This window comes from Rhamphochromis longiceps, linkage group LG23 (genome assembly GCF_057381845.1).
Source record: "Rhamphochromis longiceps isolate RC_006_pf linkage group LG23, R_longiceps_female_GT1.1, whole genome shotgun sequence".
In the NCBI taxonomy this organism is placed as follows: domain Eukaryota; kingdom Metazoa; phylum Chordata; class Actinopteri; order Cichliformes; family Cichlidae; genus Rhamphochromis; species Rhamphochromis longiceps.
In genome coordinates this window covers 5,460,131-5,487,955 of record NC_140578.1, presented here as the reverse complement: position 1 = coordinate 5,487,955, position 27,825 = coordinate 5,460,131, and the positions used below count along the sequence as shown (strand labels likewise).

General features: G+C 39.8%; 3 protein-coding genes across 6 annotated transcripts in view; 2 read left to right on the top strand and 1 right to left on the bottom strand.

The window, feature by feature from the left end:
- Positions 1-962: 962 nt before the first annotated feature.
- LOC146641077 (mitochondrial coenzyme A transporter SLC25A42-like) lies at positions 963-6,305 on the bottom strand. 3 transcript variants are annotated; one of them, XM_085399256.1, is made up of 8 exons: positions 5,968-6,305; positions 5,423-5,578; positions 4,176-4,290; positions 3,912-3,937; positions 3,304-3,470; positions 2,891-3,007; positions 2,566-2,717; positions 964-2,447 (listed from the first exon to the last, which is right to left on the bottom strand). In XM_085399256.1, exons 2-8 carry the CDS (start codon positions 5,507-5,509, stop codon positions 2,122-2,124), a joined length of 990 nt encoding a protein of 329 aa, XP_085255382.1. In that variant the 5' UTR covers positions 5,510-5,578; positions 5,968-6,305; the 3' UTR covers positions 964-2,121. The 3 variants fall into 3 exon arrangements, with proteins under 3 accessions (XP_085255383.1, XP_085255382.1, XP_085255384.1); XM_085399258.1 differs by having other exon boundaries at positions 965-2,447; positions 4,176-4,287; positions 5,968-6,304; XM_085399257.1 differs by lacking the exon at positions 5,968-6,305 and having other exon boundaries at positions 963-2,447; positions 5,423-5,956.
- A 773-nt stretch (positions 6,306-7,078) lies between these two features.
- LOC146641076 (MAU2 chromatid cohesion factor homolog) lies at positions 7,079-16,451 on the top strand. Its single transcript, XM_085398697.1, has 18 exons — positions 7,079-7,348; positions 7,664-7,747; positions 7,911-8,006; positions 8,273-8,367; positions 8,724-8,751; positions 8,960-9,115; positions 9,696-9,842; positions 10,690-10,780; positions 10,885-10,988; positions 11,530-11,607; positions 11,864-11,929; positions 12,483-12,566; positions 12,919-12,968; positions 13,071-13,148; positions 13,231-13,342; positions 14,063-14,153; positions 14,322-14,449; positions 15,752-16,451. The coding sequence occupies exons 1-18, from the start codon at positions 7,115-7,117 to the stop codon at positions 15,824-15,826; spliced, it is 1,797 nt and encodes a 598-aa protein (XP_085254823.1). The 5' UTR covers positions 7,079-7,114; the 3' UTR covers positions 15,827-16,451.
- A 2,665-nt stretch (positions 16,452-19,116) lies between these two features.
- The window catches only part of gatad2ab (GATA zinc finger domain containing 2Ab), a 37,196-nt gene continuing 28,487 nt past the window's right edge, over positions 19,117-27,825 (top strand). The window contains exon 1 of one of the 2 annotated variants that reach the window (XM_085398186.1): positions 19,117-19,286. The gene's annotated coding sequence lies outside the window, so the exon portion shown is untranslated. Of the gene's footprint in view, positions 19,287-19,478; positions 19,629-27,825 lie in introns of those variants that run through there. The other variant, XM_085398188.1, reaches the window with a different exon arrangement.

The following is a 27,825-nucleotide window of genomic DNA, read 5'->3' as shown; positions in this document are numbered from 1 at the left end:
CAGTGCTGCCATCTACTGAAAGTAAAGGAAGACCAAGCAACACATATACTCACCCGCCACTTTATTAGGTACGCCTATTTACACGTCTCTGGGTCCATCACACCTGTTCGACTGGGGGAATTTCCCCACATAGCCATCTATAAGGTACACAGAGAATGGTCACAAACAAAGAAAATATCCAGTGGCAGTTCTACAGGAAAAAAATGCTTTGTTGATGTCAGAAGTAAGAGAAGGAAGACAGCAGTGACTCAACTAACCATTCAATACAACCAAACACGCAGAAGAGCATCTCCATGGGCTGAGTGCCACTCCTGTCAACTATGAATGTTTTTCAAACTTGAAAAGCAGACGACTGGAAATACGATGCCTCATCTGGTGTGAGTTCTGTTACTATTTTGGTGTGATCAGGTTTTTGACATAAACAGCATGAAAGCACGGCTCTATCGATTCAAAGGTTCAAGGTCACTTAGTACCAGCTTCATATAGTTTAAATGCCGCAGCCTACCCGACCACAGGTGCAGCTCATGTCCATCCCTCTACAAGTACAGTCTACCTATCTTCTGATGGTGGCTCCAGCAAGAAAATGCACCATGTCACAAAGAACAAATCATCTCAAATGACAATGAGAATCAGTCAGCAGATCTCAATCTGATAAAGCACCTTTTGGATGTGGTGGAACCAAAGATTTGTATAATGGATGTGAAGCAGACAAATCTGCAGCAACTTATCAATATGGACCAAAATCTGTGAGGAATGTTTCCAGGGCCTTTTTGAACCTGCACCATAATTAAAGCAGTTCTGAAGGGAGAGAGAGTCCAGTAAGGTGTACCTGAAATGTCCAATAAGTGTTTTTAAGTCTATTTAAACTTTGATAAGTGACACAATAGACCAGTCTTTGAGGAACCCAATGTAAACAAAACACTTATGACAATGAAAAAGCATTTTATTGGTAGTACAACCATTAGTGAAGGCTTTTCTTCAGCCATGTAAAACTGATCGAACATCAGTGATTTAAATCTGCTCTTGAATGCTGATGACAGCACCATTAGCTTTGCTTGTTACATGGCCCCCTCAAGTGGACAAAAGGATTCATTGCTTAGTGGTGTGGATGGACCCTTTAATGGAAAGACAATCTTAAAAAGAAAAAACACACACACACACACACACACACAAAAGAACTAAATTTACATCACTGGATATGATCCATCTTTGAAATATCCATTTACTGTTTAATTTATTTTTATTTAAAAGAAGAAAAAAAAAGAAGACCAAGTTAAGTGTGTTATGTTTAGATTCTGAGTAAACAATGCTTTACAAGCAAGTACAAGCAATGTGACAACAGTAAAGTAAAAAAGCAGAAATGTCAAGAACATGCAAATAACCCCAAAATCTGTCTTTTGTTTAGGTTTAAGGTTTGATTAACGTCCACTTATTAGACATAAGTACTATAAATTCACTGCACCTCAGTGCTGCATGGAAAGTGAAACTGCACAGTCCTGCTGACGTGATCACCCTCTTTCACTCCATCAGTCCACATTGGCACAGTTACACAATTTGATGAAATTCAAAGACAAAGAACACTGGGTACTCAGCCTTCATTACAAACAATACCTTATTTAATCAGGCTATTTAATACTAACGAAATGAAAGCGCTTATTTAAAATCAAAATTTATCTCCTAATTTAAAGGTTTCAAACTCATTGTGTTCTCTGTAATGATAATGGGTCAAACTGAAAGAACATTGCATGTTTAATAAAGTGCAAATATTTTCTCCATACTGATGCAATCAAAAACACACCTGGCTGTTCACTGCTTTAACCTTCACAAAGGTATTATGATTTCACAACAAAGCTCAGATTGTGTGAACAATTTCAAAATACTTTTTTGTCTCTTCGCTTTCTTTGAAAGTGCATTTTTCAAAGTCTGAGATAAAGCCTATCTGTGTGAACAGCAGATCTCCTGTCCATTCTTCTGACATGCTGCCTTAAGGGAACAGGGGTGTGCAACACAATAGTCCTGCAGAGGCCAGAGACATATTATTGCCATCCCACAGACCTGACAACCTCTCTTATGCCAGTCTCATCTGTGCCATATGTTACGCCTATGTTGTTCCCACATGATTCAGTGGATAAAGTTGCCCATCTGGTGCAATTTGAGCAAAAGGTTGTGCGTAATGTCGAATGTGGTGAAACTTATCCCCACTGCAACGGGCCCTTTCACCCAGTTCATGCTCAGGCCTTTGTACAGTCCGCGTATAACTCCCTCGTGAGTCACGATCTCACGCATGGTTCCCAGAATGGTGCTGTAGGACGAACCGATAACTCCGGCTGTCTGCATGCGCCGACGTACCACATCCAGGGGGTACGACGCCGACTGTCCAATCAGGCCTGCACAGGCACCGAATGCCAAGCGCTCATAAGGGTAAGGCTGGGATCGCTTTGTTTTCTCTGAATTGAGAAAAACACCAACAGAGAAATGCATGAAAAAATTGATAAGTGAAAAAACAGATGTATGTATGTTTTCAACTTTACTGATTTGAAAAGAAAAAGCCTCAATGGTCAGTACCTGAATGTAATTTTTTGAGGGTCTCGTAGGTAAAGAAAGTAATTCCTGCATATGGGATAACACCTAAAATAGTGGGGGTGAAGCCTCGGTAAAGTGTCCTGACACCCTCCTCCTGGGAGATCCGCACAAAGACATGCATGATGTTACTGTACCTGTTGAAGGAACACATGGCAGGCAAGACATCATTTACCAAGCTGACACAAACCTTTTTGTGTTGTGTGATACTGTAACATTCAGCAAACAATGAAGTGTGCTTCATCCATTCCACTGGTGAAGACATGGTGAGGTACACTTTTGCGTGTTATCACAATTGTTAGGTACTTACATTTCTCTGGCAGTCACTGCCATCCTGGCTCGTACCATGTCCAGTGGATAGGTAAGCATAGCAGCAGTTGTACCAGCCAGAGACCCAGCCAGGAAACGTGGAAAAGGAGGCAGAGCTCTGAAACAACCAGGATAATAGTATACAGATAGAATGAGCAAACTAAAATCAAAGAAACACACTAATAATGCTAGAGGCTCTCTGATGCTGTATTTCAGCGTCAGAAATTTTGACCTGACGATGGGTCGGATTTGACAAAACTCTATTAAGAGTTTCAAGATAGATTGCCAGTCATAAGAACCCAATAACAAACAAAGTGAGTGATTTATAGTGACATCTCTAGAATCATCCTGTTAGCACAGCTAAAAACTAGACAGGCTGTAAATATAGTGTATTGATATAAATTGCTTACTCACTTGCCCTGGAAGCCGTAGCTGCTCCCCAGCAGTCTTTTGTACTGTTCATGTGAGCAGAACTGGATGGCAGCATAGGGCATGACCCTCACCATGGTCGCAGAGTTTCCCCTCCACAGACTGAACAGCCCACCCTCTATGTATGTAGAGTAAATGACCCTGAAAGCCTCCTAGATTAGGAACAAGGGTACAGTCCGGTCATGTTTTCCGCACCTAATCATCTTATCACGATCAGGATAACGACATTATATAGTCAAGCTAACCAAGCTTACGAAAATGTGTGCAACTTGAGAATAAGAACATATAGAATATTAGCACTGCAGTAGTCTTCTAGCTAATGGTAGCATTCTTTATTACTGATTTATTTGCTGCTTATAAATCAAAAAAATAACATTATTTACTTTGCATGTTTTTGTGCTACCTAAATCAAAAATACTCTGCTACTAATGTTTCAAAATGAAGAAAAGCAGGCGACTACTCCTATGCAAAAATCCACAACACTCCTTTGTTTGTTATTTGTATTTTCTTATCATTACATTCATGAATTAACCTGCGTCAATCTGCAACTTATCAGTTCCTGACTCACTGATAGGACAGATGCCTGAACTCACCTTAGCTGAGAATCTCTTTGAGGACACTGTGAATAAACAACAGAGACACAGTGAACCTCAAGGCTAAAAAATACACACTCTCCCACATAAGTTAAACATCTACTAAGAGGATTAGTAATTAGTCAGGAACACTTAGCAAGAACTCTGGTACAAACAGAAAAACAGTGGCTGCATTTATGGTGACACCTAATACACAAAACAGAGGTTAAGTCGCTAACATGCCAACCTATATTCTTTCCATATTTGCCACATTGTCACACTTACCTTGGAAAATTATTTTGGTGCGATCCAGAGGTGCAATAACTGTTTTGGCGATAGCTCCGGCAAACGCACCACATAACAGGGATTCCAGAGCAGACCAGCTAGGCCTCACATCCTGCTTGAAAACATTTTGTTATTTAGTGCTGACGTTACCATAACTTCCCATTTCTTCAAAATATTACGCTGGCTTTTAATGGAGGACCAAAAAAAGTTTAATTGTTTATCTGGGTTTATTTAGCTTTCTAATCCTCATGTACTGCATAAGAAACATCACATGTTTATTAGCACATAGGCTCCCACGTTTATGTGACAGCAGAAATCCGCATTTTGGTTAGAGACAAAAATTTCACAGTTATGAAAGAATTACAAAAGGTAACAATTCACAAGACCAGGAGCTGTTTGTGTGTGCAAGACCGTGAAGTGAGTGGGACAGTTGAACCCAATAAACACTCCCAACTGATAAGAAGAGCATTTGAACTGAAGAACAAAGATGCTGCATTATTACTATGATGATTGCAGATTTAACTGCTGTAATTTAACTTTAGCAAATAAAATAAAAATCTGTTTTTCAGGTTCAGTATTTTAAAACTGACTTTGTACTGGTGTTCAATAAGGAAACAAAAGCTTTAGGCCATTAAAAATCCACTATTACAGCAATCCTAACCATGTGAAACTACTGGAAATATGAATAATTATTCTGGTTACTCAATATTATCCACTCCATTGCTTTGTAAACAAAGACCAGCTTTGGATTATGTGGCAACTCTCTGCTATTTAAAGCACATAGCAGAAGACACTTGTCCTTCAGATGGTGTTATAAGGAAGACTGTACTAGATCTCACAATAACAACAGCACTTCCGTATAACTGAGCTGGATTTGAGAGAGTTGAAAGGCAGGCTTTGTTTCAGGTTTGATCATAATCATAAATAGATATTTTGTTTATTTATTTATTTTCGCAGCTGGTGCCTTTAAAAAATGCTGCTGTAATGCTCATCACCTGATGTGACTGACTAATAGATGACAGGCAGGATGTGATGATCACAGACTGCAAAAATATTAGTTTGTATGCAGTTATAAACGTGTTTATACACAGTCATTAGGCTCGATATGGACTCATATTTTGACTCTTCTTCTGTAAACAAGATGACTCAAACTTTAAATGCCAACCCCACCCTGGCATGCTCAAACACGACTGTATCATCAATCACCTGTTTTTAAGTTTAAGGCATGAATAGAAACAAATCCTCACCTTTGCTTGGCTGGCTGGTGGCAAAGTCAACACAGTGGCCTGAGCCACTGGCAGCCTGTGCTGACGGTCCTGCAAACGATGGGCCATGTCTCCCCTTTAAGGGTTACCAAGGGCTGCCAAACACCCGACTGCTCATTCAATAAACAAAACAAAACACTGCAGACAAAGAGAAATATAGCGAAATATGTCAAGGATATGACAGTTGAGTTCAACACTACACAGCCCCTTGTGTCGCAGTCCCTCTCTATATGTACTTGACGCGAGTACGTGCTTGCACGCACGCCCATGTTCTGCACAAACAGTCTGGCTTGTAAACAGAGTATTGCATTACCGAGGATCGATCCATCGCTATTCTCCATCATTGATCCGAGTAATACTAATCATCACACTTGCTGATTATTCTCTAAAACTGATCCAACAACTTAGTGACCTCACCTCGAATCAAATGAATAAACTGCGCCTTATCCATACAAACAGTGCATAAACAAGCTTGTGTCTGTGCAGTTAAATCTATTTGCACGACGACTGATTATCTCATTTGTTACCTTCGTCTGTGTTCAAAAAGAACTCCGTGTTTGGAAATCTTCGACGTGATAAATCAGTCTGACCTGGTGTCTGATGCACACATGTGTTGTGTTCTCGCACAAACTTGAACCTTGAACACGCTTCGAGGTCTTTCTGCACGTCTTCTCACGATGTTGACGTTTCTGGAGATGGCTATTAAAAAAATACACAAGTGTCAAGCAGCGCAAAGGGTGTTAATCCTTTAAAAATGACGTCTGGGTCAAAACTGCACTCGGAGCAGCACCCTGCTTCTACGCAGGAGATTATTTAGGCTTTTCAGCGTCTTAAAGAAAAAAATTGGGACGGCTTATAACATTATTTTGACTACAATACCCAAGAGCCTATATAGGTGTTGTAGTAAAGTCTCGCGAGATTGGCCACAACATTGGGTTGCCAGGTTTTGCCAACATTTTTAATAGTCACTACATTTTTGTACATTGTGTACATTTTCTTTTCCTTTTTTTTTGACGTTTAAATTCTGTTACAATCATTTTCTTCATCGCCTTTGTGTCCCGTTTAATTTAGTTTATTGGAAAAAAATGTTTACATTCTTCAAGAATATTTGTTTGGACTGCTCAGTTTACCTAACTAACATGCTCAAACATATAAAAAACTAAAACAAAAGGCAGGAATAATCAAATGTGCTGTTTGGAAATGGGCTCAAATACTTACCACAACTCCAAATTGACTGATTAATTAATCTACTGATCAGTTGATCCCCCGGGGAAACAACTTACCCCCTAAATAACTTACTGCATGTCAACTTAGAAGAAATATTTTTTGTGTTGTGAGTTCACATGGGCGCTTGGAATAGCTGTGTTTGATATGTAAAGCCATACTTTGTCAGGCACAGGGAAAGAAAACTTAATATATTGAATAAGAGTAATACATCACAAATTACAGCCTGATATTGATATTTAAGCAACGGTGTCTGAAGTAAAATGCAATTAGATAAAGTTTTTATTTCTAATAAACTCATCGTGATTTTAGTTCGTAGTCAAACATAATTTAAGGTTTACTAAACAGTGTAAACGAAACAGGAGTAGTGAGCAGCTCTTTCTACATGGCCGAACCTGGCAACCCGCCAGTCTGGCCGTAGCGCTGAAAAACTTGTTGTTGTCTGGGAAAATGGCGTCAAACGTAGAGGCCCCGGAGCGCTGGTACCTCGCCCTTTTAGGCTTTGCGGAGCATTTCCGAACTTCCAGTCCGCCTAAAATACGACTCTGTGTGCACTGTCTACAGGCCGTGTTTCAGTTTAAGCCCCCGCAGAGGATCGAAGCTAGAACACATCTTCAGCTTGGCTCGGTTCTCTACCACCACACCAAGAACAGCGAGCTGGCCCGCAACCACTTGGAGAAAGCGGTGAGGGACGTTTGATCTGGGAAAGAGCGGGGATGCTGCGGAGAAGGGGATGGGTGTAGGCCGCAGGGAGCGAAAACGGTGAACGGCGGAAGTCTTTAAATCGCTGTTTATTCGGGAAGGTTTGATTCGTAAATGGATGAAGAAATAACGTCAGTTCGTGTCTGATTTGATCAGCTGTTTGTTAGATAGCCATCCGAGTCTTAGACTTTCGCTCTTTCTTTGCTGTTAGCTTAAAAAGCTACTATCAGCGTTTAATGTTGTCAGAAACGACAGCAAATGCGACGCCGCCAACATTTTCTGTCTTTTGCTTTGCAGTGGTATATATCTCAGCAAGTTCCTCAGTTTGAAGATGTCAAGTTTGAAGCTGCCAGCATTTTGTCAGAACTCTTTTGCCAACAGGTAAGCCATTCTAATTCAAGGTAAGGTCATTATAATTTTTGTTTGTTTTTTTTTTTTACTGCTTATCGTAGGACATTTTAATTTCTGTATTTAAAAAAACAGATATGCCTTGTGGTCTTTTTTAATTGACTTTTAACTATTGATTCTGCAAATCGATTTTCAGAATTTGGTGGACTCTGCAAAACCCCTGCTGCGCAAAGCCATCCAGATTTCACAACAAACACCATACTGGCACTGCAGATTGTTGTTCCAGCTGGCGGTATGTATTAAGTACAATGAGTATCAATGTTTCCCCCTAGGGTATTACTTTACTCATGCGAGATATTTTGATAAGCAGGTATAATAGTGTTCTCTTAATATTAATAAACGTAATAAATCCAATATGAGAGCTTTTTGAACTATATTGGTTAGAGTCTAGAGTTTGTGTCTATAATAAAAAAAAAAACAAAAGCAAAACGTCCCAGTAGATAACTGTGTTCTTTCATTGTTTTCATTTATTCATTGTTTATTAATTGTGTCTCTTAGCAACTTCATACACTGGAGAAAGACTTGGTGTCAGCATGTGACCTTTTGGGAGTTGGAGCTGAGTACGCCCGAGTGGTGGGCTCCGAATATACCAGGTAAATAGATGTACCTGTCTTCTGTTAATTGCATTTAAGGCTTTGAGCGGGTAGCTGGCGGTTTCTTAGGTCTCCTAAAAAGTTTAGTCATGAGAAAGTGGACTATGAAACTCTTGACAACACAGCTGACACAGTCCTACTTTGCCACAGACACTGGTGCGTAATAGAGGAAATGTCATACATGTTTGTCAGATTTTTATATTAATAATCGCTTAACCTGTTCTGAGTCACGTCCATATTTGCTCAGACATAGAAACAGGTATTGTGTTAAGAGAAATAAAGTATTAGTGAAGTAAGGAAACAAAAATCAGATTGTCTGTCTTCCTAAACTCACCTGACTTGTTCTTGCTTTTTAGGGCATTGTTTCTCCTTAGTAAAGGGATGGTGAGTATTTTGTCATACTTCACTTTGTAGGGCTATAGAGTTGTAATACACACTATATTAAATAGTGCATACAATAACAGTTTGTTTTGTTGTTGTTTTGTTTCAGGGTTTATTTGGTTGTTTTTAACACAATGCTAATGGAATTACAGTGCAAGTTAAAATAAACAAAAAGCATTTTTGATTGTGTTAATATTGTCCAATCTTCTAGTTGCTGCTAATGGAGAGGAAGCTTGGGGAGGTGCATCCTCTTCTCACACTATGTGGAACTATAGTGGAAAACTGGCAGGGAAACCCAATCCAGAAGGAGTCTCTGAGGGTCTTCTTCCTTGTGCTACAGGTCACACACTACCTGGATGCTGGACAGGTAAGAGGAAATTGTGTTAAGCAAAAACACTTGGAAAAACAAGGCTTGCTACTCTGCAATTATTCTGTTATCTGAATAAATGTGGAGGGAGCCATAACTTCAACTTTAGTGGTTATTAGGACATAAAAACTGTGTGTATCGAGTCATCTGTTACATTTAATTAAAAACTAGTTAATAAGGTTTAAAAGCTTGTTAAAACCTTACTAAACGCTCAGTCCTGAATGCTGACATTATAAGTGTTTCTGTCTTATCCCACCAGAGCACTGGGATAAGATTTATTTAATGGTTACGGTAACAAAACTGAAACAAAACTCAACAAATGCCTGCCCATTGCACAGACTGCATACATGGGTCAGTGCAATTGACAGCTGCAGTATTTACCGTTTCAGAGTCCTGCCAGAGATTTCTGTTGCAGATTATTTTTAAGCTTTGTAAGCTATGTTTCTCCTGTAACATCGGTAGGATTATGAAAGTTTTTATGTTCATGCATTCAAATGTTGATTTTAGTGGCATAGGTAGAGGTATAACTATGTGCTAAATGCTACAAAGAGATATGACGGATATTAATGAACATTTCCAGGTGAAGAGCGTGAAGCCGTGTTTGAAGCAGCTGCAGCAGTGTATCCAAACCATCTCCACACTCCATGATGATGAGATTCTGCCGAGCAACCCAGCTGACTTGTTCCACTGGCTGCCCAAGGAACATATGTGTGTCCTCGTATATTTGGTAATGGCGCGTTTCTTTCCGTAACTTGAAATTCGCTTAAAATTTTAACCTCAGCATGACTTTTAGAGGTTGGTTTTTTATTTTTAATGTATATAGTCCGTTTTGGTTGTCCTCCAGTTTATGACCCTGTTTACACTTGGCTTTAAGTGGCTGATGTGATGTGTTTGCATCTTGGGGAGTCACATCACAAATGGGTTTTAGAAAAGTGTAAATTACCACAAATATGCAATTTTTATTTATTTTTCATATATATTCGCTTCATTTACTTAAACCATTTGCCAGAGTGGACTGGAACACATATAACCGTATATATTTTGTAGTATAAACACTATTAAGTCTCCAAAAAGGACATAAGAGGAAAATCTGTGATAAATGTGGGATCTAATGATCCTTATTTGTCTTGTTTCTGCACTCCTTTGAAGGTTGCAAAAAATTTTTATTGTAAAAGTTTGATTACCAATAAATCTAGTCCTTGACCAGTGATAGCCAGACGTTAAAACTCCACAGGAAAAACTCCTAATGCGTCAGTGGAACACATGATAGCAAGAGATTTAAATATTCTGTCTGCTTGTAGTCAGATGGCCTGAGATCGTTAACAGTCCAAGGTAAACATCTGCTGTAAAATATTTTTCAACTTCTGACACAGATATTTCCAGCTGGTTTACAAGTAATCTGTAGTTTTAATTTGCAGTGGAAACGCAACTACATTTAAAAATGTAGATATCAAAAGCGTAGAGCTTGAAAGCTTCTGGGACTACAGTTTGGGGAGAGGGAACCCCCCCCCCATATTAGTGCTTTGCAAGGGATTTGACTGTACTGTTAACTGTATTTTCTTTTCATTTTACAGGTGACAGTCATGCACTCCATGCAAGCAGGCTATCTGGAGAAAGCCCAGAAGTACACAGACAAAGCTCTTATGCAACTAGAGAAGCTAAAAAGTGAGTTAAAATATTCACACTGTTTATAAAACAAACAGAAAACACACCTGTACACTACACTACTACTTTTGTAAATTTTGTCCTTTGTGTCTTTTATGCTCCAGTGTTGGACTGCAGCCCTATCCTATCTACCTTTCAAGTCATTCTACTGGAACACATAATCATGTGCCGACTTGTCACAGGCCACAAGGCCACTGCATTACAAGAGGTATATTGTTTCTGTTTCTATGGCCAGTTTTTGAGTTTTGTTTTCTATTTAAAGCATGCTATTATGCTTCCTTCCACCTTTTATCCCTGAACTCTTCTAGTGTATCTTTACAGAATTCGCTGTTCGAAAGAATGTTTTTATTTTTTATCTTTAATTGGACCCTTGGTGCAGCCCCTCTGTGCATCCTCTATATGAAGCAAGCCATTTGAAAACCACCTTTACTTAAGGCTGCTTTTCTTCTGATTAACTTCCCTGGAAACTGAGCATGTAGAGCAGCTTGACGACTGACTTTTTTGTATAAACACTGGCATCATTATTTCAAATTTTGGCCATTCTTAACATGTGCATGCATCATTTTGACAGTATATGTGGCAGAAAACAAGAAAAGTGTAATAGATTGACTTTGATATGTGCTCTGTTAAAAAGCATATAGTCATGTCCAGTGCCTTTGGAATCTTATTTTTGTTGCAGGTTATATTTTAAAATAATTTGCATATCTAAATGGTCCTGTGAAAACGAAGTCTCTGTTCTGTCCCTCTAGATTTCACAGGTGTGTCAGCTGTGCCAACAGTCCCCCAGGTTATTCACCAACCATGCTGCTCAGCTTCACACACTATTGGTGAGCATTTTCAGCCAAAACCCTTAAGTTGTCTAAACTCTGTGCTTAATGAACGTATTACCAATACCATATAAGACAAAAGTTACAGAACACGGCTTCAAATTTAAGGAACTATAAAAATGACTTGCAAAAAAAAAGAAAAAGAAAAAAGCTTTAGTCTTATTCCTGTTTTTTGGGTGAGGTTTTGCTGGGTTTTTTTTTTTTTTTCCAATAATAAGTCTAAAAGATCTCATCTTCTGTCCTTCCCATATCACAGGGTCTGTACTGTATCTCAGTAAACTGTATGGATAATGCAGAAGCACAGTTTACTACAGCTTTGCGGGTGAGTATGTGACAATTTGTTTGGTTTTCTTGGTTTTTTTTGGGAGGGGGGGGCACTCTTTCTTCAGTTGCTGTAACAGTTCTCGCATCTTCTCATCTTATAAGAAGCATTTAGACTGAACATTTCTAGGGACTCCCTGCGGGTAGCTAGCTACAGGGCAGCTCAGCGAGAACTACATAGCTTACAGGTCTCTGTTATTTATTCTATTTATTTCCCCCTTATTGCACGTCCACCACCGATAGGAATGCTAATGTGACTTATTATCCAGTGGGTAGTTGACATAGCAACAGCTACAATAACAACAAGACAGAGGCCCTGAACATAGCTGTGTGCTTGTTGTTTGTCATGGGTTTGGTTATAATTACAGAGTTGGAAAGCAGATGTGTGGTTGAAAGCACTTAACATTAATGTAAAAAAAAAAAGTTAAAGTACCTTTTCCTTCAAAAGTTTTTAGAATTGTGAAAAAGTTCCTCCATTTCAAACGCTTCAATGCTGTCTTGCAGCGACTTCTTTTCTCATCTAAATTATGTCCACATGTCTTCTTGTGTTTCAGCTCACCACACACCAGGAACTGTGGACATACATTGTAACCAACTTGGCCAGCGTCTACATAAGGGAAGGCAACCGACACCAGGAGGTCAGTTCATAATAATGAGTTCCGTCTTTTAATTACATTAGTGAAATGTAGTGGGCTGTGGGTTAATTCAATGCCTGGCTGAATAAATACTTTTGTCCTGTCCTCGTATACATGGTGTTGCCATTACATTCTCCGTCCACCAGGGAGCACTGAAAAGTTAAATGTTCAAAGGAAAAATGTTCATTCAGCATAGTTAGAACTACATTGTATCCCAGTTCTACCACATCTAGGAGATTAAAGTCATTTCAAAAATAAACATTATGGCTTTGAGACAAAGGGGCAAAAAAAGATTTGTTATTCAATTTGTAATGTTTAACATTCCTTTTTTTTGTCTTTTTCTTAATTTCCTCAGCTGTACAGCCTTCTTGAGAGAATAAACCCAGACCATAACTTTCCCGTAAGGTAAGAGCCATGTTTTATGTTCAACACAAGAAAATACATGAAATGACAATATTAATTCAGACTCTGAAATATACACCCTTTGACTTTTCTCTTTTCATTCAGCTCCCACTGCCTCCGCGCTGCTGCCTTCTACATCAGGGGACTCCTGTCTTTCTTTCAGGGACGGTACAACGAGGCAAAGTATGGCACTTTTTTTTTTCAAGCATGCACACCCAAAAACACACCCCGCGCTGTTGCATAATTTTATTTCTTTGTCTTGAAGACGGTTCCTAAGAGAAACCTTGAAGATGTCTAATGCTGAGGATTTGAACAGACTGACGGCATGCTCCCTTGTTCTGCTGGGCCACATCTTCTACGTATTGGGCAACCACAGAGTAAGACTAAATACTTGGCAAATGGGGCTAATGCTCACACTAATGGTAACCTGATAGATCTGAAGAACATGGTCACTAAATAGAACATAACTATTAAAGTAAGAAATAAATGACTCACCTGTCTAATCTCATCCCCTTTTGCTGTTTAATGTTGCAGCTGGAGCCTCATTCGTTAAACTTTTTATACATTTTGCCCATAAAAGGAACAGAATGAACAGTGATACATTGTCTTGGTTTATGAAACTGCTCTCATATTCATCGCACTTAACCAAATTTGCATGGACCCGTGATAGCCCATAACATTAGTTTGTGGCTACTGAGGCATTTGCTGGTCGATACAGAAAAGCATAGTTCTGCTTGTTAGTTGAGTCTCAGGCAAAGCAAAACAACTAACAGAGAAAGGCTGCAATATGCACATGAATATTTTAAAATGTGAAATAAATGATTCAGTAATTTCTGGCCATCTCTGCTAAATATGTTTAAAAGCTGGCTCTTCCTCTGCTGATGGTTGTAGCTACAACCATTTTAACATTTGGTTTCTTTGTCATTTGTGAGGAGATTTCTTTGTCATTTAGTTGATTGGAGGGTCCTCATTACTCTTGTACAAATAAATGAACATTGTATTTTTAAACCTACCCTTTTTTGCGTGCATGTCTTCAAATGAGGACTGGTTTTGCAGAAAATTTGCAGACATTTTCTAAATTTCTGTCTTTTCTGTAGGAAAGTAACAACATGGTTGTACCTGCAATGCAGCTGGCCAGCAAGATCCCAGACATGTCAGTTCAGCTCTGGTCTTCAGCACTGTTGAAAGGTAGAGAATGACTTTTTCCTGTTTCTCAGTAAAACATAATTTGTTATTTTAGAGCTGCACAGACAGTCTAATCTGTGTAGACTACTTGGCAAAACATTTTTGAGTTTATCACAGTTTCTTACAATACAAGCTTTGTTTAAAGGTTTTGACCATGTGCTGTGCTTGCAGATTTGAACAAGGCTCTTGGGAACACCATGGATGCCCATGAAGCCGCCCAGATGCACCAGAACTTTTCCCAGCAGCTGCTACAGGACCACATCGCTGCCTGCAGCCTTCCTGAGCATAACCTCATCAGTGTACGTTAAAGCAACTTGGTGTCCTAGGTTTATTGTTATCACACTGTGTTATTATTATTTTATGAAAATTTTCTTGAACCAAAAAGAAAAGAAGCTCTAAATCAACAAGATTATGGCCTTAAAGGAAAATGACAAACACCATGATAAAAATATTTGGTATTTACATCTGGTTAATTTGCTCAAGCTCAATATTTCTATTATTGTTCATCTGTTGGCCAGAAATAAAAAGAACGTGCACAATGCATCTGTAAGCATCAGAACTTGGTCGTGATGTAACACGAGGGATGTGGGTGCGCTCAGTCTGCAGAAATATGGCACATAAACAGTAGGTTTGACTGAATTAGTTGAAAAGGTAAATCGGCGAGTCAGTGGACAAATCACAGATTACAGCTTTGAATTATTAGCTTGGTAGGCTTTGAATAGAAAAGGATCAAATGCATTAAGATCCACCAGTGAGAAACTGATTTGTGGTCTCAGTAAAACCAGTGGAGAACTGGTCAAGTGTTAGTGCTGATAATTAATACTGTTTAGACTCACTTGTTTACTAGCAGTTGAGTCTAAACAGATGAGGAGAAGCTCGTATTGATCACATGGCTGACATAAATCTACATGTCTTTGCAGTGTTATGAGAGAGAGAGAGAGAGAGAGAGATGGAGACAGTTGCCTGACACAGTTTAAAGGTTCTTGTGTGGGAAATGCTACAAATAAGGCTGCAAGCGGTGTTGAACTATCAGGAAGCCAAAAATACCCATTACCATTTCCAAAATGCTATGCTAATGTTAGTTAACAATAGGCTTGTTGCTCGTTGTTTGAGTCATGATACCAACTAACTTGGAAGTTCTCAAATGTTAAATAAGAACTTAAGAAGGCACAAATTTTGCTATTTTCGTCAAGCTGAGTCTGATCGCTGACCACTGCTCTGGTTAAAATTCAAACATTTTCGTCTGAGTCTTGATGTGTTGTAAAATATAAAATCACGGATTAGCGTGTTACATTTAATTTTCAAGAAAAATATAATCTTTTGATGATGATTTGCTGAGGAGCTGTGCTATTCGGCCAGGGAAAACCCGGTATGTTTATTGGATCTTTCAGTAAACATGAAAGCTCTAGATAGATACAGGAAAAAGAAAAGTCTTTGAGATGATGTAATTCTTGTCCCTTTATTATATAATAAAATATTTCAAGAGATCTGTTTCAAAAACGTTTAAACGGTGACCTTGAATATGACGCATAATGGCCTTTTTGAGGCTAGGCGCTTTGGTGTATGGCTGCATTAACGGTTTACTTCCATCTCTCTTTCAGTGGACTGATGGCCCCCCTCCTGTCCAGATCCAAGCCCAAAACGGTCCAACCACCAGCCTTGCAAGCCTGTTATAAGGAACCTCCTGTCTAACATGTGACTGTTGATACTAAATTATCACAAGCAGCAAATTGATCCCTTCCAACCCGCTATCCAGACCACTGTAGCTTAAAAGGATTTTAACAGATGACAGTTTGGGCCTTCACTTTATCAGCTTCTGGAGATTTCTCCCTGATTGACTGCTATTATATTTTTTAATATTGTAGAAAAGTTACAACTGCAGTTGTACAGGTATTTCATGCTCTCTGTTGATTAAAGGAGTGAAGGACACATGGTAAAAGGCTTCTTTACCCTTCACTACATTTGCCAGGACTCTTTTCCATTTGCTGGAAAAACAAGAGGAGAGATGTGGGCAGTAAAGAAATGTAGAAGAAATTAATTTATTCATCTTGCTATTTTTGTAACTGTTGGTAAATATTTTACATCTTGCCTTTTTTGTATGAATACTGTTTTGTTTTGGGGTTTTTTGTTTTTTCTTGCATGAAAGTTACTGATGCAGATTCCTTGTATAATAGTTTTTGACCTGCTAACAATAAACTCTTGGTAGATAACTTTTTTGCACAAAATCCACAGTAGATAAAAATAGAAACCTTGTAATTTATTTTCACAGGATAATAATTTGAAAAAGTTTCCTTCTGAGAATTGACAGTATACATTGCTGCAGAATCCACTGTGCAGAAGATGCTTGGTCTGTTAACAAACAGTGTTTAAATACTTATGTGATTTGGTGGCCACTAGGTTTGCCACATGCAGTTAAAAAAAAACACACATTAAGCAATGTATTTTTGGAAGTTGCATAATATATAAATTCCTGTAGATGTATTACTTTTTACAAATTATGTTTTAACTTTTGGAGCCTTCAATAATCTTCAGATATCACAAAAAAAGAATTTATTTTATTTTGTTCTATTTTAATTTGTCATGATAGTTCCACTAAGGGGTTTCTTTACAGTATGTTTGTATAGATTTGCCACTTGTTGAACCTTTTATTGTACAGTGACGTTTTATAAAGTCAATTTAGTAAAGTGTGATATGTATTATTTTAGCTAACCTGTGTAGGTATCTTGATGCTTGGTATTTAAAGCACTCTGTAAGGACACAGTTTAAGCTTGAGTACTTGCTATGTTCTATCCAGTTCCTATGTTTTTAATTCTTACATTGTTTTCAATAATTTTCCAATAAAAATATGATTGAAATTTTGTAATTGACTGTTTTACCTCACTTTGTAGACATTACATTCATTGACTTATGCTGCTAGAAGTGCTGGGTGTGCTAGAGTTAATTGTATTGAATGGTAATGCATTGTTTGCATATTTTATATGCTTTTAGGTAGTAGGAAGCAAAGCTAGGCCTTGTGCCACATGCACCCAATCACCCACAATGTCAAAACCACTTCTCTAATTTTGTGTAGTTCCCCCTGGTGCAGCTTTGATAGTTACTTATGACACACTGGGATGTGAGCGTAATTTCTCTGGATCATCCTTGGTTTGGGCTCATCAGTTGGCTCCTCAGTCAACTACTCAATCCACGCCTTGGACTTGTTTTATTCTTCCTTAAAACTTTCCTAAGTACTTTTTGCAGTGTGCTGGGTTTATGGTGAGGGTGCTTGCTCTACAGCAATGTTTAGGGTGCAAGGTGTCAAAGTAACATCCACATGACATGCCATGTAATAAATGCTTTCCCAGAACAATAATTTGTCAGTGTTACCTATAGTTTGTTGTAGTGGTAAGAGTTGGTGTTAGTCTGTTTTATTACTAACCCTTCGATGGTGCTAAGGTTTTCGTTCAATGTAATTTCAGAGTTAAAAAAAATAAAATGTAGCTTTTAGCACTTTTACCTAAAATAATTCTTATAAACATTTTCCCAAATTTCTAAACTAAAACTGCCACTCCTTTTTTTGTCTGACTATAAGACTGAATATGGCTCCTGCAATCTCACTGGAAAAATGTTCATTTGCACCTCTCAGAAGTGTCTTTTTAACAAGTTATGAGGCCTGTGTGTAGCTAAGTATAATCTTACTCATGTATCTATCCTTTGGGATTTTCAAAGCACAAATTCAAAGCATGACAAATACTAGGATTAACTGTGTAGCTATCCAACTTGTAAGGACCTTTGTACCTACATCTCTTCCTGCACCTGTTTAATTAGTTAATACAGAAAAGTGTGACAAGACAAGGTGGCTGCTTCTGTGACTCTTTTGCTGCATGTAACAGCGCCTGTAGAGCAGCTGAAATAGTGATAAACTTGGAAAAAAACACATTGTGGTCACTATTATCTCACAGATGAAATGACAGTCAGAGGGGATTATTATGAGGTCAGTTTAAACAGGCCTGCATGCTTACAGTTAAAGGGGATACCATTATAAACTCACACAACAGCTCCAAAGCTTATGGCAGTAGATTAGTAGCCTGGGTAATCTTTGTCACATGATGTGCTTCTGCCTCTGGACTGTACTTCAGCAATTGGCTAACCCAGAGAACCTCAGAAATGAGCAGTCTGAAAGAGCAGGAACTAGCGTGTATAGTGAAACACCTATATCTGTTCAGACTCACCATAAAAAGGATGGCACAATCTGTTTTTGCTGTGAATCCCACTGTAGAAGCTGACTATTAAAGGTATCTTTGTGAAATATAAAATCACTTTTAGAATATTTTCTCTGAAAGTAAAACTGTTTTCAACCTTGTTAGAGACATGTTAGGGACATGCTGTCTCTTTGTGTGTGTGAAAGCTTTAGAAAATATTTACTGAATAATTTTTATTTATTCTCTGAAGAATAGAAAGTCTTTTGCGAATCTTCCCCGAAGGGTTTTAACTGTTGAACGGAAGTAAACTTCCAAGAACGTTTTCTTTTCTTTTCTTTTGTTTGGTTTTGTTTTGTTAGACTTTCAGATGACCTCTGGGGAGTTTTGCTGCTGAAAAATATGACCTTCAGGAAACGTTCCAGGAATAGTGAAACATTACATGGAACTATAGACTCAAACTTTTTTTTAACAATACATAAAACATGATATAATATAATCAGTTCTCAGAAAGTGGATTGTGATAGTAATGGTAGTCTTTTTCTCATTTCAAATATGCTTAATGGCATGTTTCTAAAAGCAATATTGCCAAAGCAATTCTTTTTCTTCCTATTATAATTATTGCTATACACCGATTTTATGTCGGTCTGATTGTTTAAAGTTCTCATTCCATAATTCTGTTGCAATTGCTTTTACTTTCACCTCTTTTGCAGTACGTCAGTGGAGTGTGTTCAAACGCATCATTTCCTTTCTCTCTGAGCTCTTAGCATTTCCGAGGTGTGTATGAACGCAGCATGACGCCGCCTGTGTGGTGGCTCATTACATTATCTGGCAGCCGGAGTGGCAGCGGACAGAGGAGAGGGGATCCCCGGGATTTTTTACACTGAAGCCAGCTAAACAGTCGCAACAGACAACTTAAAATTACGGGGGGAATTCAGCCAAGATCCTCCTAGACTCTGTAAGTTCGCGCAGCGCTATTTCATTAGTATGTAACGTAATTTAGGGTTTTTAATTTTCAATTAAAACATGACGACGACGGAAGTTTCTCTTTCGGTGTTAGCTCAGCTAACCTAAGTTAAGCTAGCTAGCGTAGCTTGATCTCAGCTAACGTGCAAGGTAATAGTATGTGTGTCGCTCAGCTACACATACACACACACTTACGTACTGAGTGCACCAGCTTCGAAAGTACAAAAATATTAACCAAACTTCCCAGCAAAACTTGTACATGGATGCACTGATATTAGTAAATAATGTAAGGGAGTGTGTTTATTCACCTAGGTTGAAGCTGCAGAACGCTGAGGTAAAACTGTCATTTTCTGTATGTAATTAACGCTCGATTGTTTGTGAATAAATTTAGCGACTGTCTGCCATCAGACTAGTGGCCGGGGAGATGGCGTTAGCAGGCTAACTTAGCTCCCTTAGCTAGCCTTGTAACACTAGCTGCTCACTTGAGACGAGGTCGGTTTCATTGTCTGTCGTGTATCGCTATTTGCACAGACATCGGTGCTACAAAAATCACACTTTTGCCACAATATTCAAAGGAGCAAGGGCTGCAGGGTTGAGCTTATTTCCTCTAATTTCTGAAACTGATGATAATCACAATGGGCTGTTAGCTCGTGATAGTTAGCCGCTGGTTTAGTAGCCGGACAGATGGACAGGTTGTTGTTGGCAAGCCAAGTTAACGTTAGCATGCGATAGCTTGTTGTTGTTTGGTGGGTTAGTTGAAAATGGGCAGCTTTTCTTTTGGGCAAAGTTGAGTCACTGAAGTTTATGAACATCATAACCAGTATTGCCACCGAATAAGGTTAAACCTGCTGTGCCTTTTCAAAGGCAGATGGGCATGGCTTTATGAGCCATTGATCTAAGAACTTTGTCAGATTAGCTCAACCGTGAAAAGCCTTTTTATGGAGGCGTAATGGTGGACGGTAATGCCTCCGTCGGGTTGGTGTGTCCACGACAGCTTGGTATCAAACACCCACACCAAACCGTGGTAAACTTAAACGCCTACTTTTATTCTTTTAAACCGGAATAGGAATGTTTGTGTAAGTCAGATAAAAATCATACCACTTAATGTATGACATGAAACGTCTTACAGTCAGGTTAAGGGCACACTCTCCAGTTGCTGTACCGTTCATTTCCCGTTGAAGTCAGGCGTTTAAAGGCGTGCCTGCTATTTTAATCATTTGAGGATAATTGTGAGACGCTTCTTAATCATCAAGCCTCGCAGTCACGCTACCTGGTCTTGGTGTCGGAGACTTCTTTATGCTTAAAGGCGGCCTTATCCTCAGCAATCTGGGAACTGTGGGTCATGTTATTCCAGTGGGTAAGTTAGTTTTGTTTCACTTGACTTTGAGGTGTGTCTCCTAAGCTGCACCTTTGTTGTGCAAGTAGCCTACTTTTACTGCAAGCAAACAGTTGGCACTCTTGGCTAGTGATTTTTTATTTTTATTTTTGCGTGGGGGGGGGGTGTCTTTTATGATGGCCAAGGCCCATGATGTAACTAGACAGGCATGACTCGAGATCCTCTCATATTCTGCCACACAGGGATTGAACCATTTTAAGATACATGTCTATTTTCCACCAACCATAAATATATTTTTGCTTTTGCCATTTTCAAGGCTCCAGGGTGCCTTGCTTGTCTTTGTCATTGTTAAGTTTATTTTGGTTAGAGTTAGCCTTGGAGTTTACTGGTGTCTGGAACTTAATCTTATTGTAGCAGGTTTTTTTTTCCCACTTGTGAATCTGTGAATTGTTTAGCATGAAAGTAAAGCATCAGAATACAGTTTTTGCCCGTGGTTATTTTTTTAATGGTTCCAAATGAAGTCTTGATTTTACTTGACCATCCTTAACGTTCTATTGTGAATTTATGGTAATCACGAAAACATTAAAAGGTATTGCAGCCTTTTTAATGATGACAATAGACAGTAAGTTACAGAAATTAAAGATATTCTTAGTCCTCATCCTTAGTCTTTGTTCTAGTGACTTTAAGCAATACATCTTCTCAGGGTTGTATGTCTGAATTCTTCCCACTTTCCATATCTGACTGAGGTGTTTAAGATTAAGTCTTTAATAATAATAATAATAATAATGGGTTGGATTTATATAGCGCTTTTCAAGGCACCCAAAGCGCTTTACAATACCACTATTCATTCACTCTCACATTCATACACTGGTGGAGGCAAGCTACAGTTGTAGCCACAGCTGCCCTGGGGCAGACTGACAGCGAGGCTGCCATATCGCGCCATCGGCCCCTCTGGCCAACACCAGTAGGCAAGATGGGTAAAGTGTCTTGCCCAAGGACACAACGACCAGGCCAGAGAGCCCAGGGATCGAACCGGCGACCTTCATTAACTGTATATAATGATGATTATATATAAAAAAACACCCAGCACGCCCCTGCGGGCGGTTTATCCTTCAAGCTCGGGTCCTCTACCAGAAGCTTGGGAGCTTGAGGGTCCTGCGCAGTATCTTAGCTGTTCCCAGGACTGCGCTCTTCTGGACAGAGATCTCCGATGTTGTTCCCAGGATGTGCTGGAGCCACTCGCCTAGCTTGGGAGTCACTGCACCTAGTGCTCCGATTACCACGGGGACCACTGTTACCTTCACCCTCCACATCCTCTCGAGCTCTTCTCTGAGCCCTTGGTATTTCTCCAGCTTCTCGTGTTCCTTCTTCCTGATATTGCTGTCATTCGGAACCGCTACATCGATCACTACGGCCGTCTTCTTCTGTTTGTCTACCACCACCATTTTGTCCGTCTGTATCTGGAAGTCCCACAGGATCTTAGCTCGGTCATTCTCCATCACCCTTGGGGGCATCTCCCATTTTGACCTCGGGACTTCCAGGTTATACTCAGCACAGATGTTCCTGTACACTATGCCGGCCACTTGGTTATGGCGTTCCATGTATGCCTTGCCTGCTAGCATCTTGCACCCTGCTGTTATGTGCTGGATTGTCTCTGGGGCATCTTTACACAGCCTGCACCTGGGGTCTTGCCTGGTGTGATAGACCCCAGCCTCTATGGATCTTGTACTTAGAGCTTGTTCTTGTGCTGCCATGATTAGTACCTCTGTGCTGTCTTTCAGTCCAGCTTTGTCCAGCCACTGGTAGGATTTCTGGATATCAGCCACCTCCTCTATCTGCCGGTGGTACATACCGTGCAGGGGCCTGTCCTTCCATGATGGTTCCTCATCTCCCTCCTCTTTCTTGGGTTTCTGCTGCCTGAGGTATTCACTGAGCACTCGGTCAGTTGGGGCCATCTTCCCAATGTATTCTTGGATGTTCGTTGTCTCATCCTGGACTGTGGTGCTGACACTCACCAGTTCCCGGCCCCCTTCCTTCCGCTTAGCGTACAGCCTCAGGGTGCTGGACTTGGGGTGAAACCCTCCATGCATGGTAAGGAGCTTTCTTGTCTTTATGTCAGTGGCTTCTATCTCCTCCTTTGGCCAGCCTATTACCCCAGCAGGGTACCTGATCACGAGCAGGGTACCTGATCACGGGCAGGGTGTAGGTGTTGATGGCCCGGATCTTGTTCTTACCGTTCAGCTGACTCCTCAGGACTTGCCTGACTCTCTGCAGGTACTTGGTGGTTGCAGCCTTTCTAGCGGCCTCTTCATGGTTCCCATTCGCCTGCGGGATCCCCAGGTACTTGTAACTGTCCTCTGTGTCTGCAATGTTGCCTTCTGGTAGTTCAATCCCCTCAGTTCTGACTACCTTCCCTCTCTTTGTTACCATTCGACTACACTTCTCCAGTCCGAACGACATTCCAATGTCATTGCTGTATAGTCTGGTAGTGTGGGTCAGTGAATCGATGTCTCGTTCACTCTTGGCATACAGCTTGATGTCATCCATGTACAGGAGGTGGCTGACAACTGCTCCGTTCCGTAGTCGGTATCCGTAGCCAGTCTTGTTAATGATCTCACTGAAGGGGTTCAGGCCTATGCAGAACAGCAGTGGGGACAGAGCATCTCCTTGGTAGATCCCGCACTTGATGGTGACTTGTGCTATGGGCTTGGAGTTGGCCTCTAGTGTTGTACGCCACATCCCCATTGAGTTCCTGATGAAGGCTCTTAGGGTCCTGTTGATCTTGTACAATTCTAAGCATTCCAGTATCCAGCTGTGGGGCATTGAGTCATAGGCCTTCTTGTAATCAATCCAGGCAGTGCACAGGTTGGTCAGTCTGGTCTTGCAGTCTCGGCTGACTGTTCTGTCTACCAGTAGCTGGTGTTTTGCGCCTCTGGTATTCTTGCCAATCCCTTTCTGTGCCCCACTCATGTATTGACCCATGTGCCTGTTCATCTTAGCCGATATGATGCCTGACAGGAGCTTCCATGTAGTACTGAGGCAGGTTATTGGTCGGTAGTTGGATGGGACCGGTTCCTCCTTGGGGATCAGGACCGTTCGACCTTCGGTTAGCCATTCCGGGTGTCTCTCGTTAACTAGCAGCTGGTTCGTTTGTGCTGCCAGACGACAACATTATTAGCGCTGTACTGTATTTTGCTTTTCTGCTGTGCTGTCTGTTTCAACATTTCCATGTTTCCTTTCATTCTGCTCCATGTGTGTGTTTAACTGTTACACAAAGATGCATTGCAGAGTGGAGGAGAGAACATGAATGCGATTTGATCAATTTGATTTCACTGGTGCTATAAATGCATAACTTTTCTCAATTCTTGAATGCCACAAAAGCAAAATAACAGATCCACACTTTAATTTGGCAGTAGATGACAGCATCCCATTCCAAAGGTGTTAGAGGTGAGGAAATTAAAGACTGAAACATGTATATCTGCATGCAGTTTAAAGTTAATAAGTTTAATCTAAATACTTTGATTTTGATGGCCCATTAATTTAGTTTCTTATTGGCTAGCACTTGTTCACTGTCTGATGCAGTCTTGTTTTTGTGGATTTTTTTTTTTTGTTTGTTTTTCCTTTTTTTTTTTTTTTTAACAAATGTGCTGTGTGACTTTTTCCCTCTCCTGGCATGCCTGATTAGCATGCTCTTCATGTGCTTCCTGTTTTATAAATTAAGCATTGTTTTTTGCTCTTCTGCTCAACTACACACCCAGAGTGTGGACCATTGCTGTCTCTCCCTTCACCTTGCAAGAGAACGTGAGTGCAGCTGAGGTCAGAGGCAGGTACTAGTTTGCATGTCGTAAATCTCTACGTAGTGAGAGAGGCAAAGGTGTGGCTTTACATCTGAGGTAATTCAAGGCATGAAATGTCTCAGATGAGAGCTGCTTTTTTTTTATTTTTTATTTTTTATTTATTATAAATGAAAACACAAAACAAAAAATTCTATATGAAAGAATATATGATTTGATGAACACAGATTCTTTTGTTTTTTAAATGGGCTTAGTCAATAGCTTTAGAGGATTGTTAATAGTATCTCAATCACCCAGTGTAACAGTTTATCGCAGCTGTCAGTCAGGTTTAGTTTGAGGCCAGACATTTTGAGACGGCTAACAGGAAGTGCTGGTGAGACTATCAAGTCTCAGTAGAATCAGTCGCCTATCTGCTGTCAAGCATTGTGTGAATGAAAGATCAGGAAGTATTGTTTTATGTTTTTTGTCTCAGTGATGTCATCAGAGGTAATCTACTCACAAGTGAGTTAAAGATGTCAAATAGTGAAAATTCACGTCCTGTGGTGTAGGAGTAGTTCCCTTTGCCATCTTGCTTTCAATTCTTGACAGTCTTGCATCCTTTGCTTGCTTGCCACAATAAGATTAATTTTGCATTGTTTTTCTAAAGTGTTTTTTTTTTTCTCCATAAATCTGAATATTTTTAAGCTCTTCTAAGAAATTGTCTTTCTGGTAGTTGTGCTAGATGTTGGAGAACAGGCATCAACATATCAGCCAGGGGTTCCCACTAGAGCAGGGCGATATGGCCAAAAATATTTATCACGATATATATTTGAAAATTTGCGATAACGATATAACTGACGATATAATTGATGCGAGACAAATACAACTCCACAACATTACTAGCGCAAAAAGACAACCTATCATTTATTTTCACTTAAAAATTAAACAAGAAGCTGGTTTTTATGTACATTAAAGCTTTATAAAATGTAACAGTGCAAATGCAAATTCCTTGCTGAAAGTTTAACCAAAAGGCATTTCCAGTAGAAATGGGCTGACATATCCTGAGCATAACCATGTATAATATCCACTGAAGTTAAAAAGAGGTGCTTTGCAACATTAAACTGCAGTGTGCAGTACGCATTTTTCGGACCATAAGGTGCACGGGATTATAAGGCACATTAAGTGAAACAAAGCAGTCAGATAAATCAAACTTTATTAAACTCATTCTTCTTGCTTCCTCCACTTCTGTACCATTGATTCATTAATGTTGAATTCTCTGGCAGCTGCTCTATTCCCATGTTGTTGCAGTATATTAATGACTAACCTCGTATTGTGGATGGATTATCTCAGTTGTTCTCCTGACTGAAGTTTGGTCCTTTTACAGCATCCTGCCATGCGATTGCATTTGTCTCTAACCATGAGGAACCTTAACGTTAACTTTTATAAGTGGAAAAGTGTTAGTGTTTGTCCTCCAGCTTCACTGTGTATGTTATGCTAACATAGCTGTGTTGCTAGCGATCACGTAGCACATCATTATATACCAGCTAGCCCAACTTCAGTAACCCTACAAACGTCACTGCTGTTTAGTTTCCTGTCTTCATTTATGTTGGAAGTGATAGCAGAGCTGTACGTTTGATTTTTTTCAGAAATCTCTCAGTCAGAACATGCTATATCATGCTTAGGTAACTAGCGAAACTAGCGAGCTAACTTCCGCTAGCTTCCTGCTAGCTTCTAACTCCGTTAAATGTAATACATTTTGTTTTCATGGATGCCTGGAAGTTAAACTTCATAGTTACACCTGGTAAAGCAGCAATGCTGATCGTTTTATTAAAGATGAAAGAATTTAGACAGTTTTTAATTCTTAGTGATGCTGCAGTGTTCGTTTGACCTGAAGCATACGGAGTTTAGGACCCAGATTACTCCCAGATTTAAGAGCATCTTAGTCCGACAAATACGACAATAACGACGGCCGCTTGCATGTTCTGCAAAAAAATGTGCTTTGTCGTGTATCTGACGGACAAACACCAAACCAGTTCCACATCACTGAAGTTGCACCATTTTTACAAACCAATTCTGGTTCATCTGTTTCACTCAACAATCGGCCATGTGCGTATGAAAACAAAGGCACTGCGCATGCGCGTTTTACTCATATTCTATCGCGATATTTCATTTTCCTATCGTTGCCTAACATTATACCGGTATTACCGTGAACGGTATAATATGGCCCAGCCCTAGTTCCCACCCAAAGGCCTTAAGGAATTCTTTGGCCTCTGTAGAGGAATCCTGCACTGTTTGAACTGAACGATTTCTTGTTTACCGCGTTGGACTCCATCATGCATATGTTCTTGCAATGAGATCACTCAAACAGTTTAAAGTACAGTTTGTTGACTGATAAGTTTGGCACTGTGTTTAATGAAACTAACCCATTTGACTTTTTAATTCCACTTTAAACTTTATACTACACGATGAAGAAAGAACCTTGAGATGAGTGAGAAACTAAAATGTAACATTTCAGTTTCCATAATAGGGTTTGATATGTATTGTGGCTTTCAGTATATTCCTATCTCTACTTAACATCTCTAAAAATAACTATTTACTGCATGGCCATGTGGTATTGAGTGAGAGCGTCCAGTTTTGCTCCTCTTCAGTGTTGCTGTGTGCTTCAACCACATTTCCTTATTTTGAATTCATGCAACACTTACAGTAATATGCGTTTAATGGGGGGGGGGGGGGTTTCCCAGACACTGGATGCTGCCTACATGTAGCACATGCATGCTGTCTGACTGGCCACATCCACAACTAAACACCCTAAGTTAATTTAAGGTTAGGTAATACTTGTTTTTTCTTCTGCAACCAATCATATTCTCAAGACTTTAAGATGGATTTGGTATTTTTACTTAGAGTATCTAGTAACATTTCAACATTGCTAATGGAAATAATACTTCTCTTTGATTGCCTACATGAACACTATGTTGCCTAAAACGGGTACCGCTTCCATTATAAGGAAGGCAGTTTATGAAATACACTTTCTTTTTCTTCTCAGGCTGGCTCTTACAGCTGGTTCTATTATGGGGACAGGGTTAAAGTGACAGTTCTCAAACTCTCAGTGCATCAAGCAGACCAGCCGGCAACTTGGATACATGTTGTATCAAGGCATGAGTCCAAGAGGGGACAAACGGTTCTGGCTGCCTTCCTGCCACATGGCTGAATTGTGAATTCTATGTACATGTCATTTCATTAGTGCACTATCTGCCTGGCATAAAAGTAATCAAAACAAAGGTTAATAACATTGGCTGTGGAAGTTTGAACAGCGTGGCCACTTACCCAAATTATGATTTGCAGAGTCAGGTTTCTCTAGTAGATATGGATCAGGTTTGTAAAGTCCCATCTGTGGATAGGGTTTGTAAAGGGAACAGGATGAA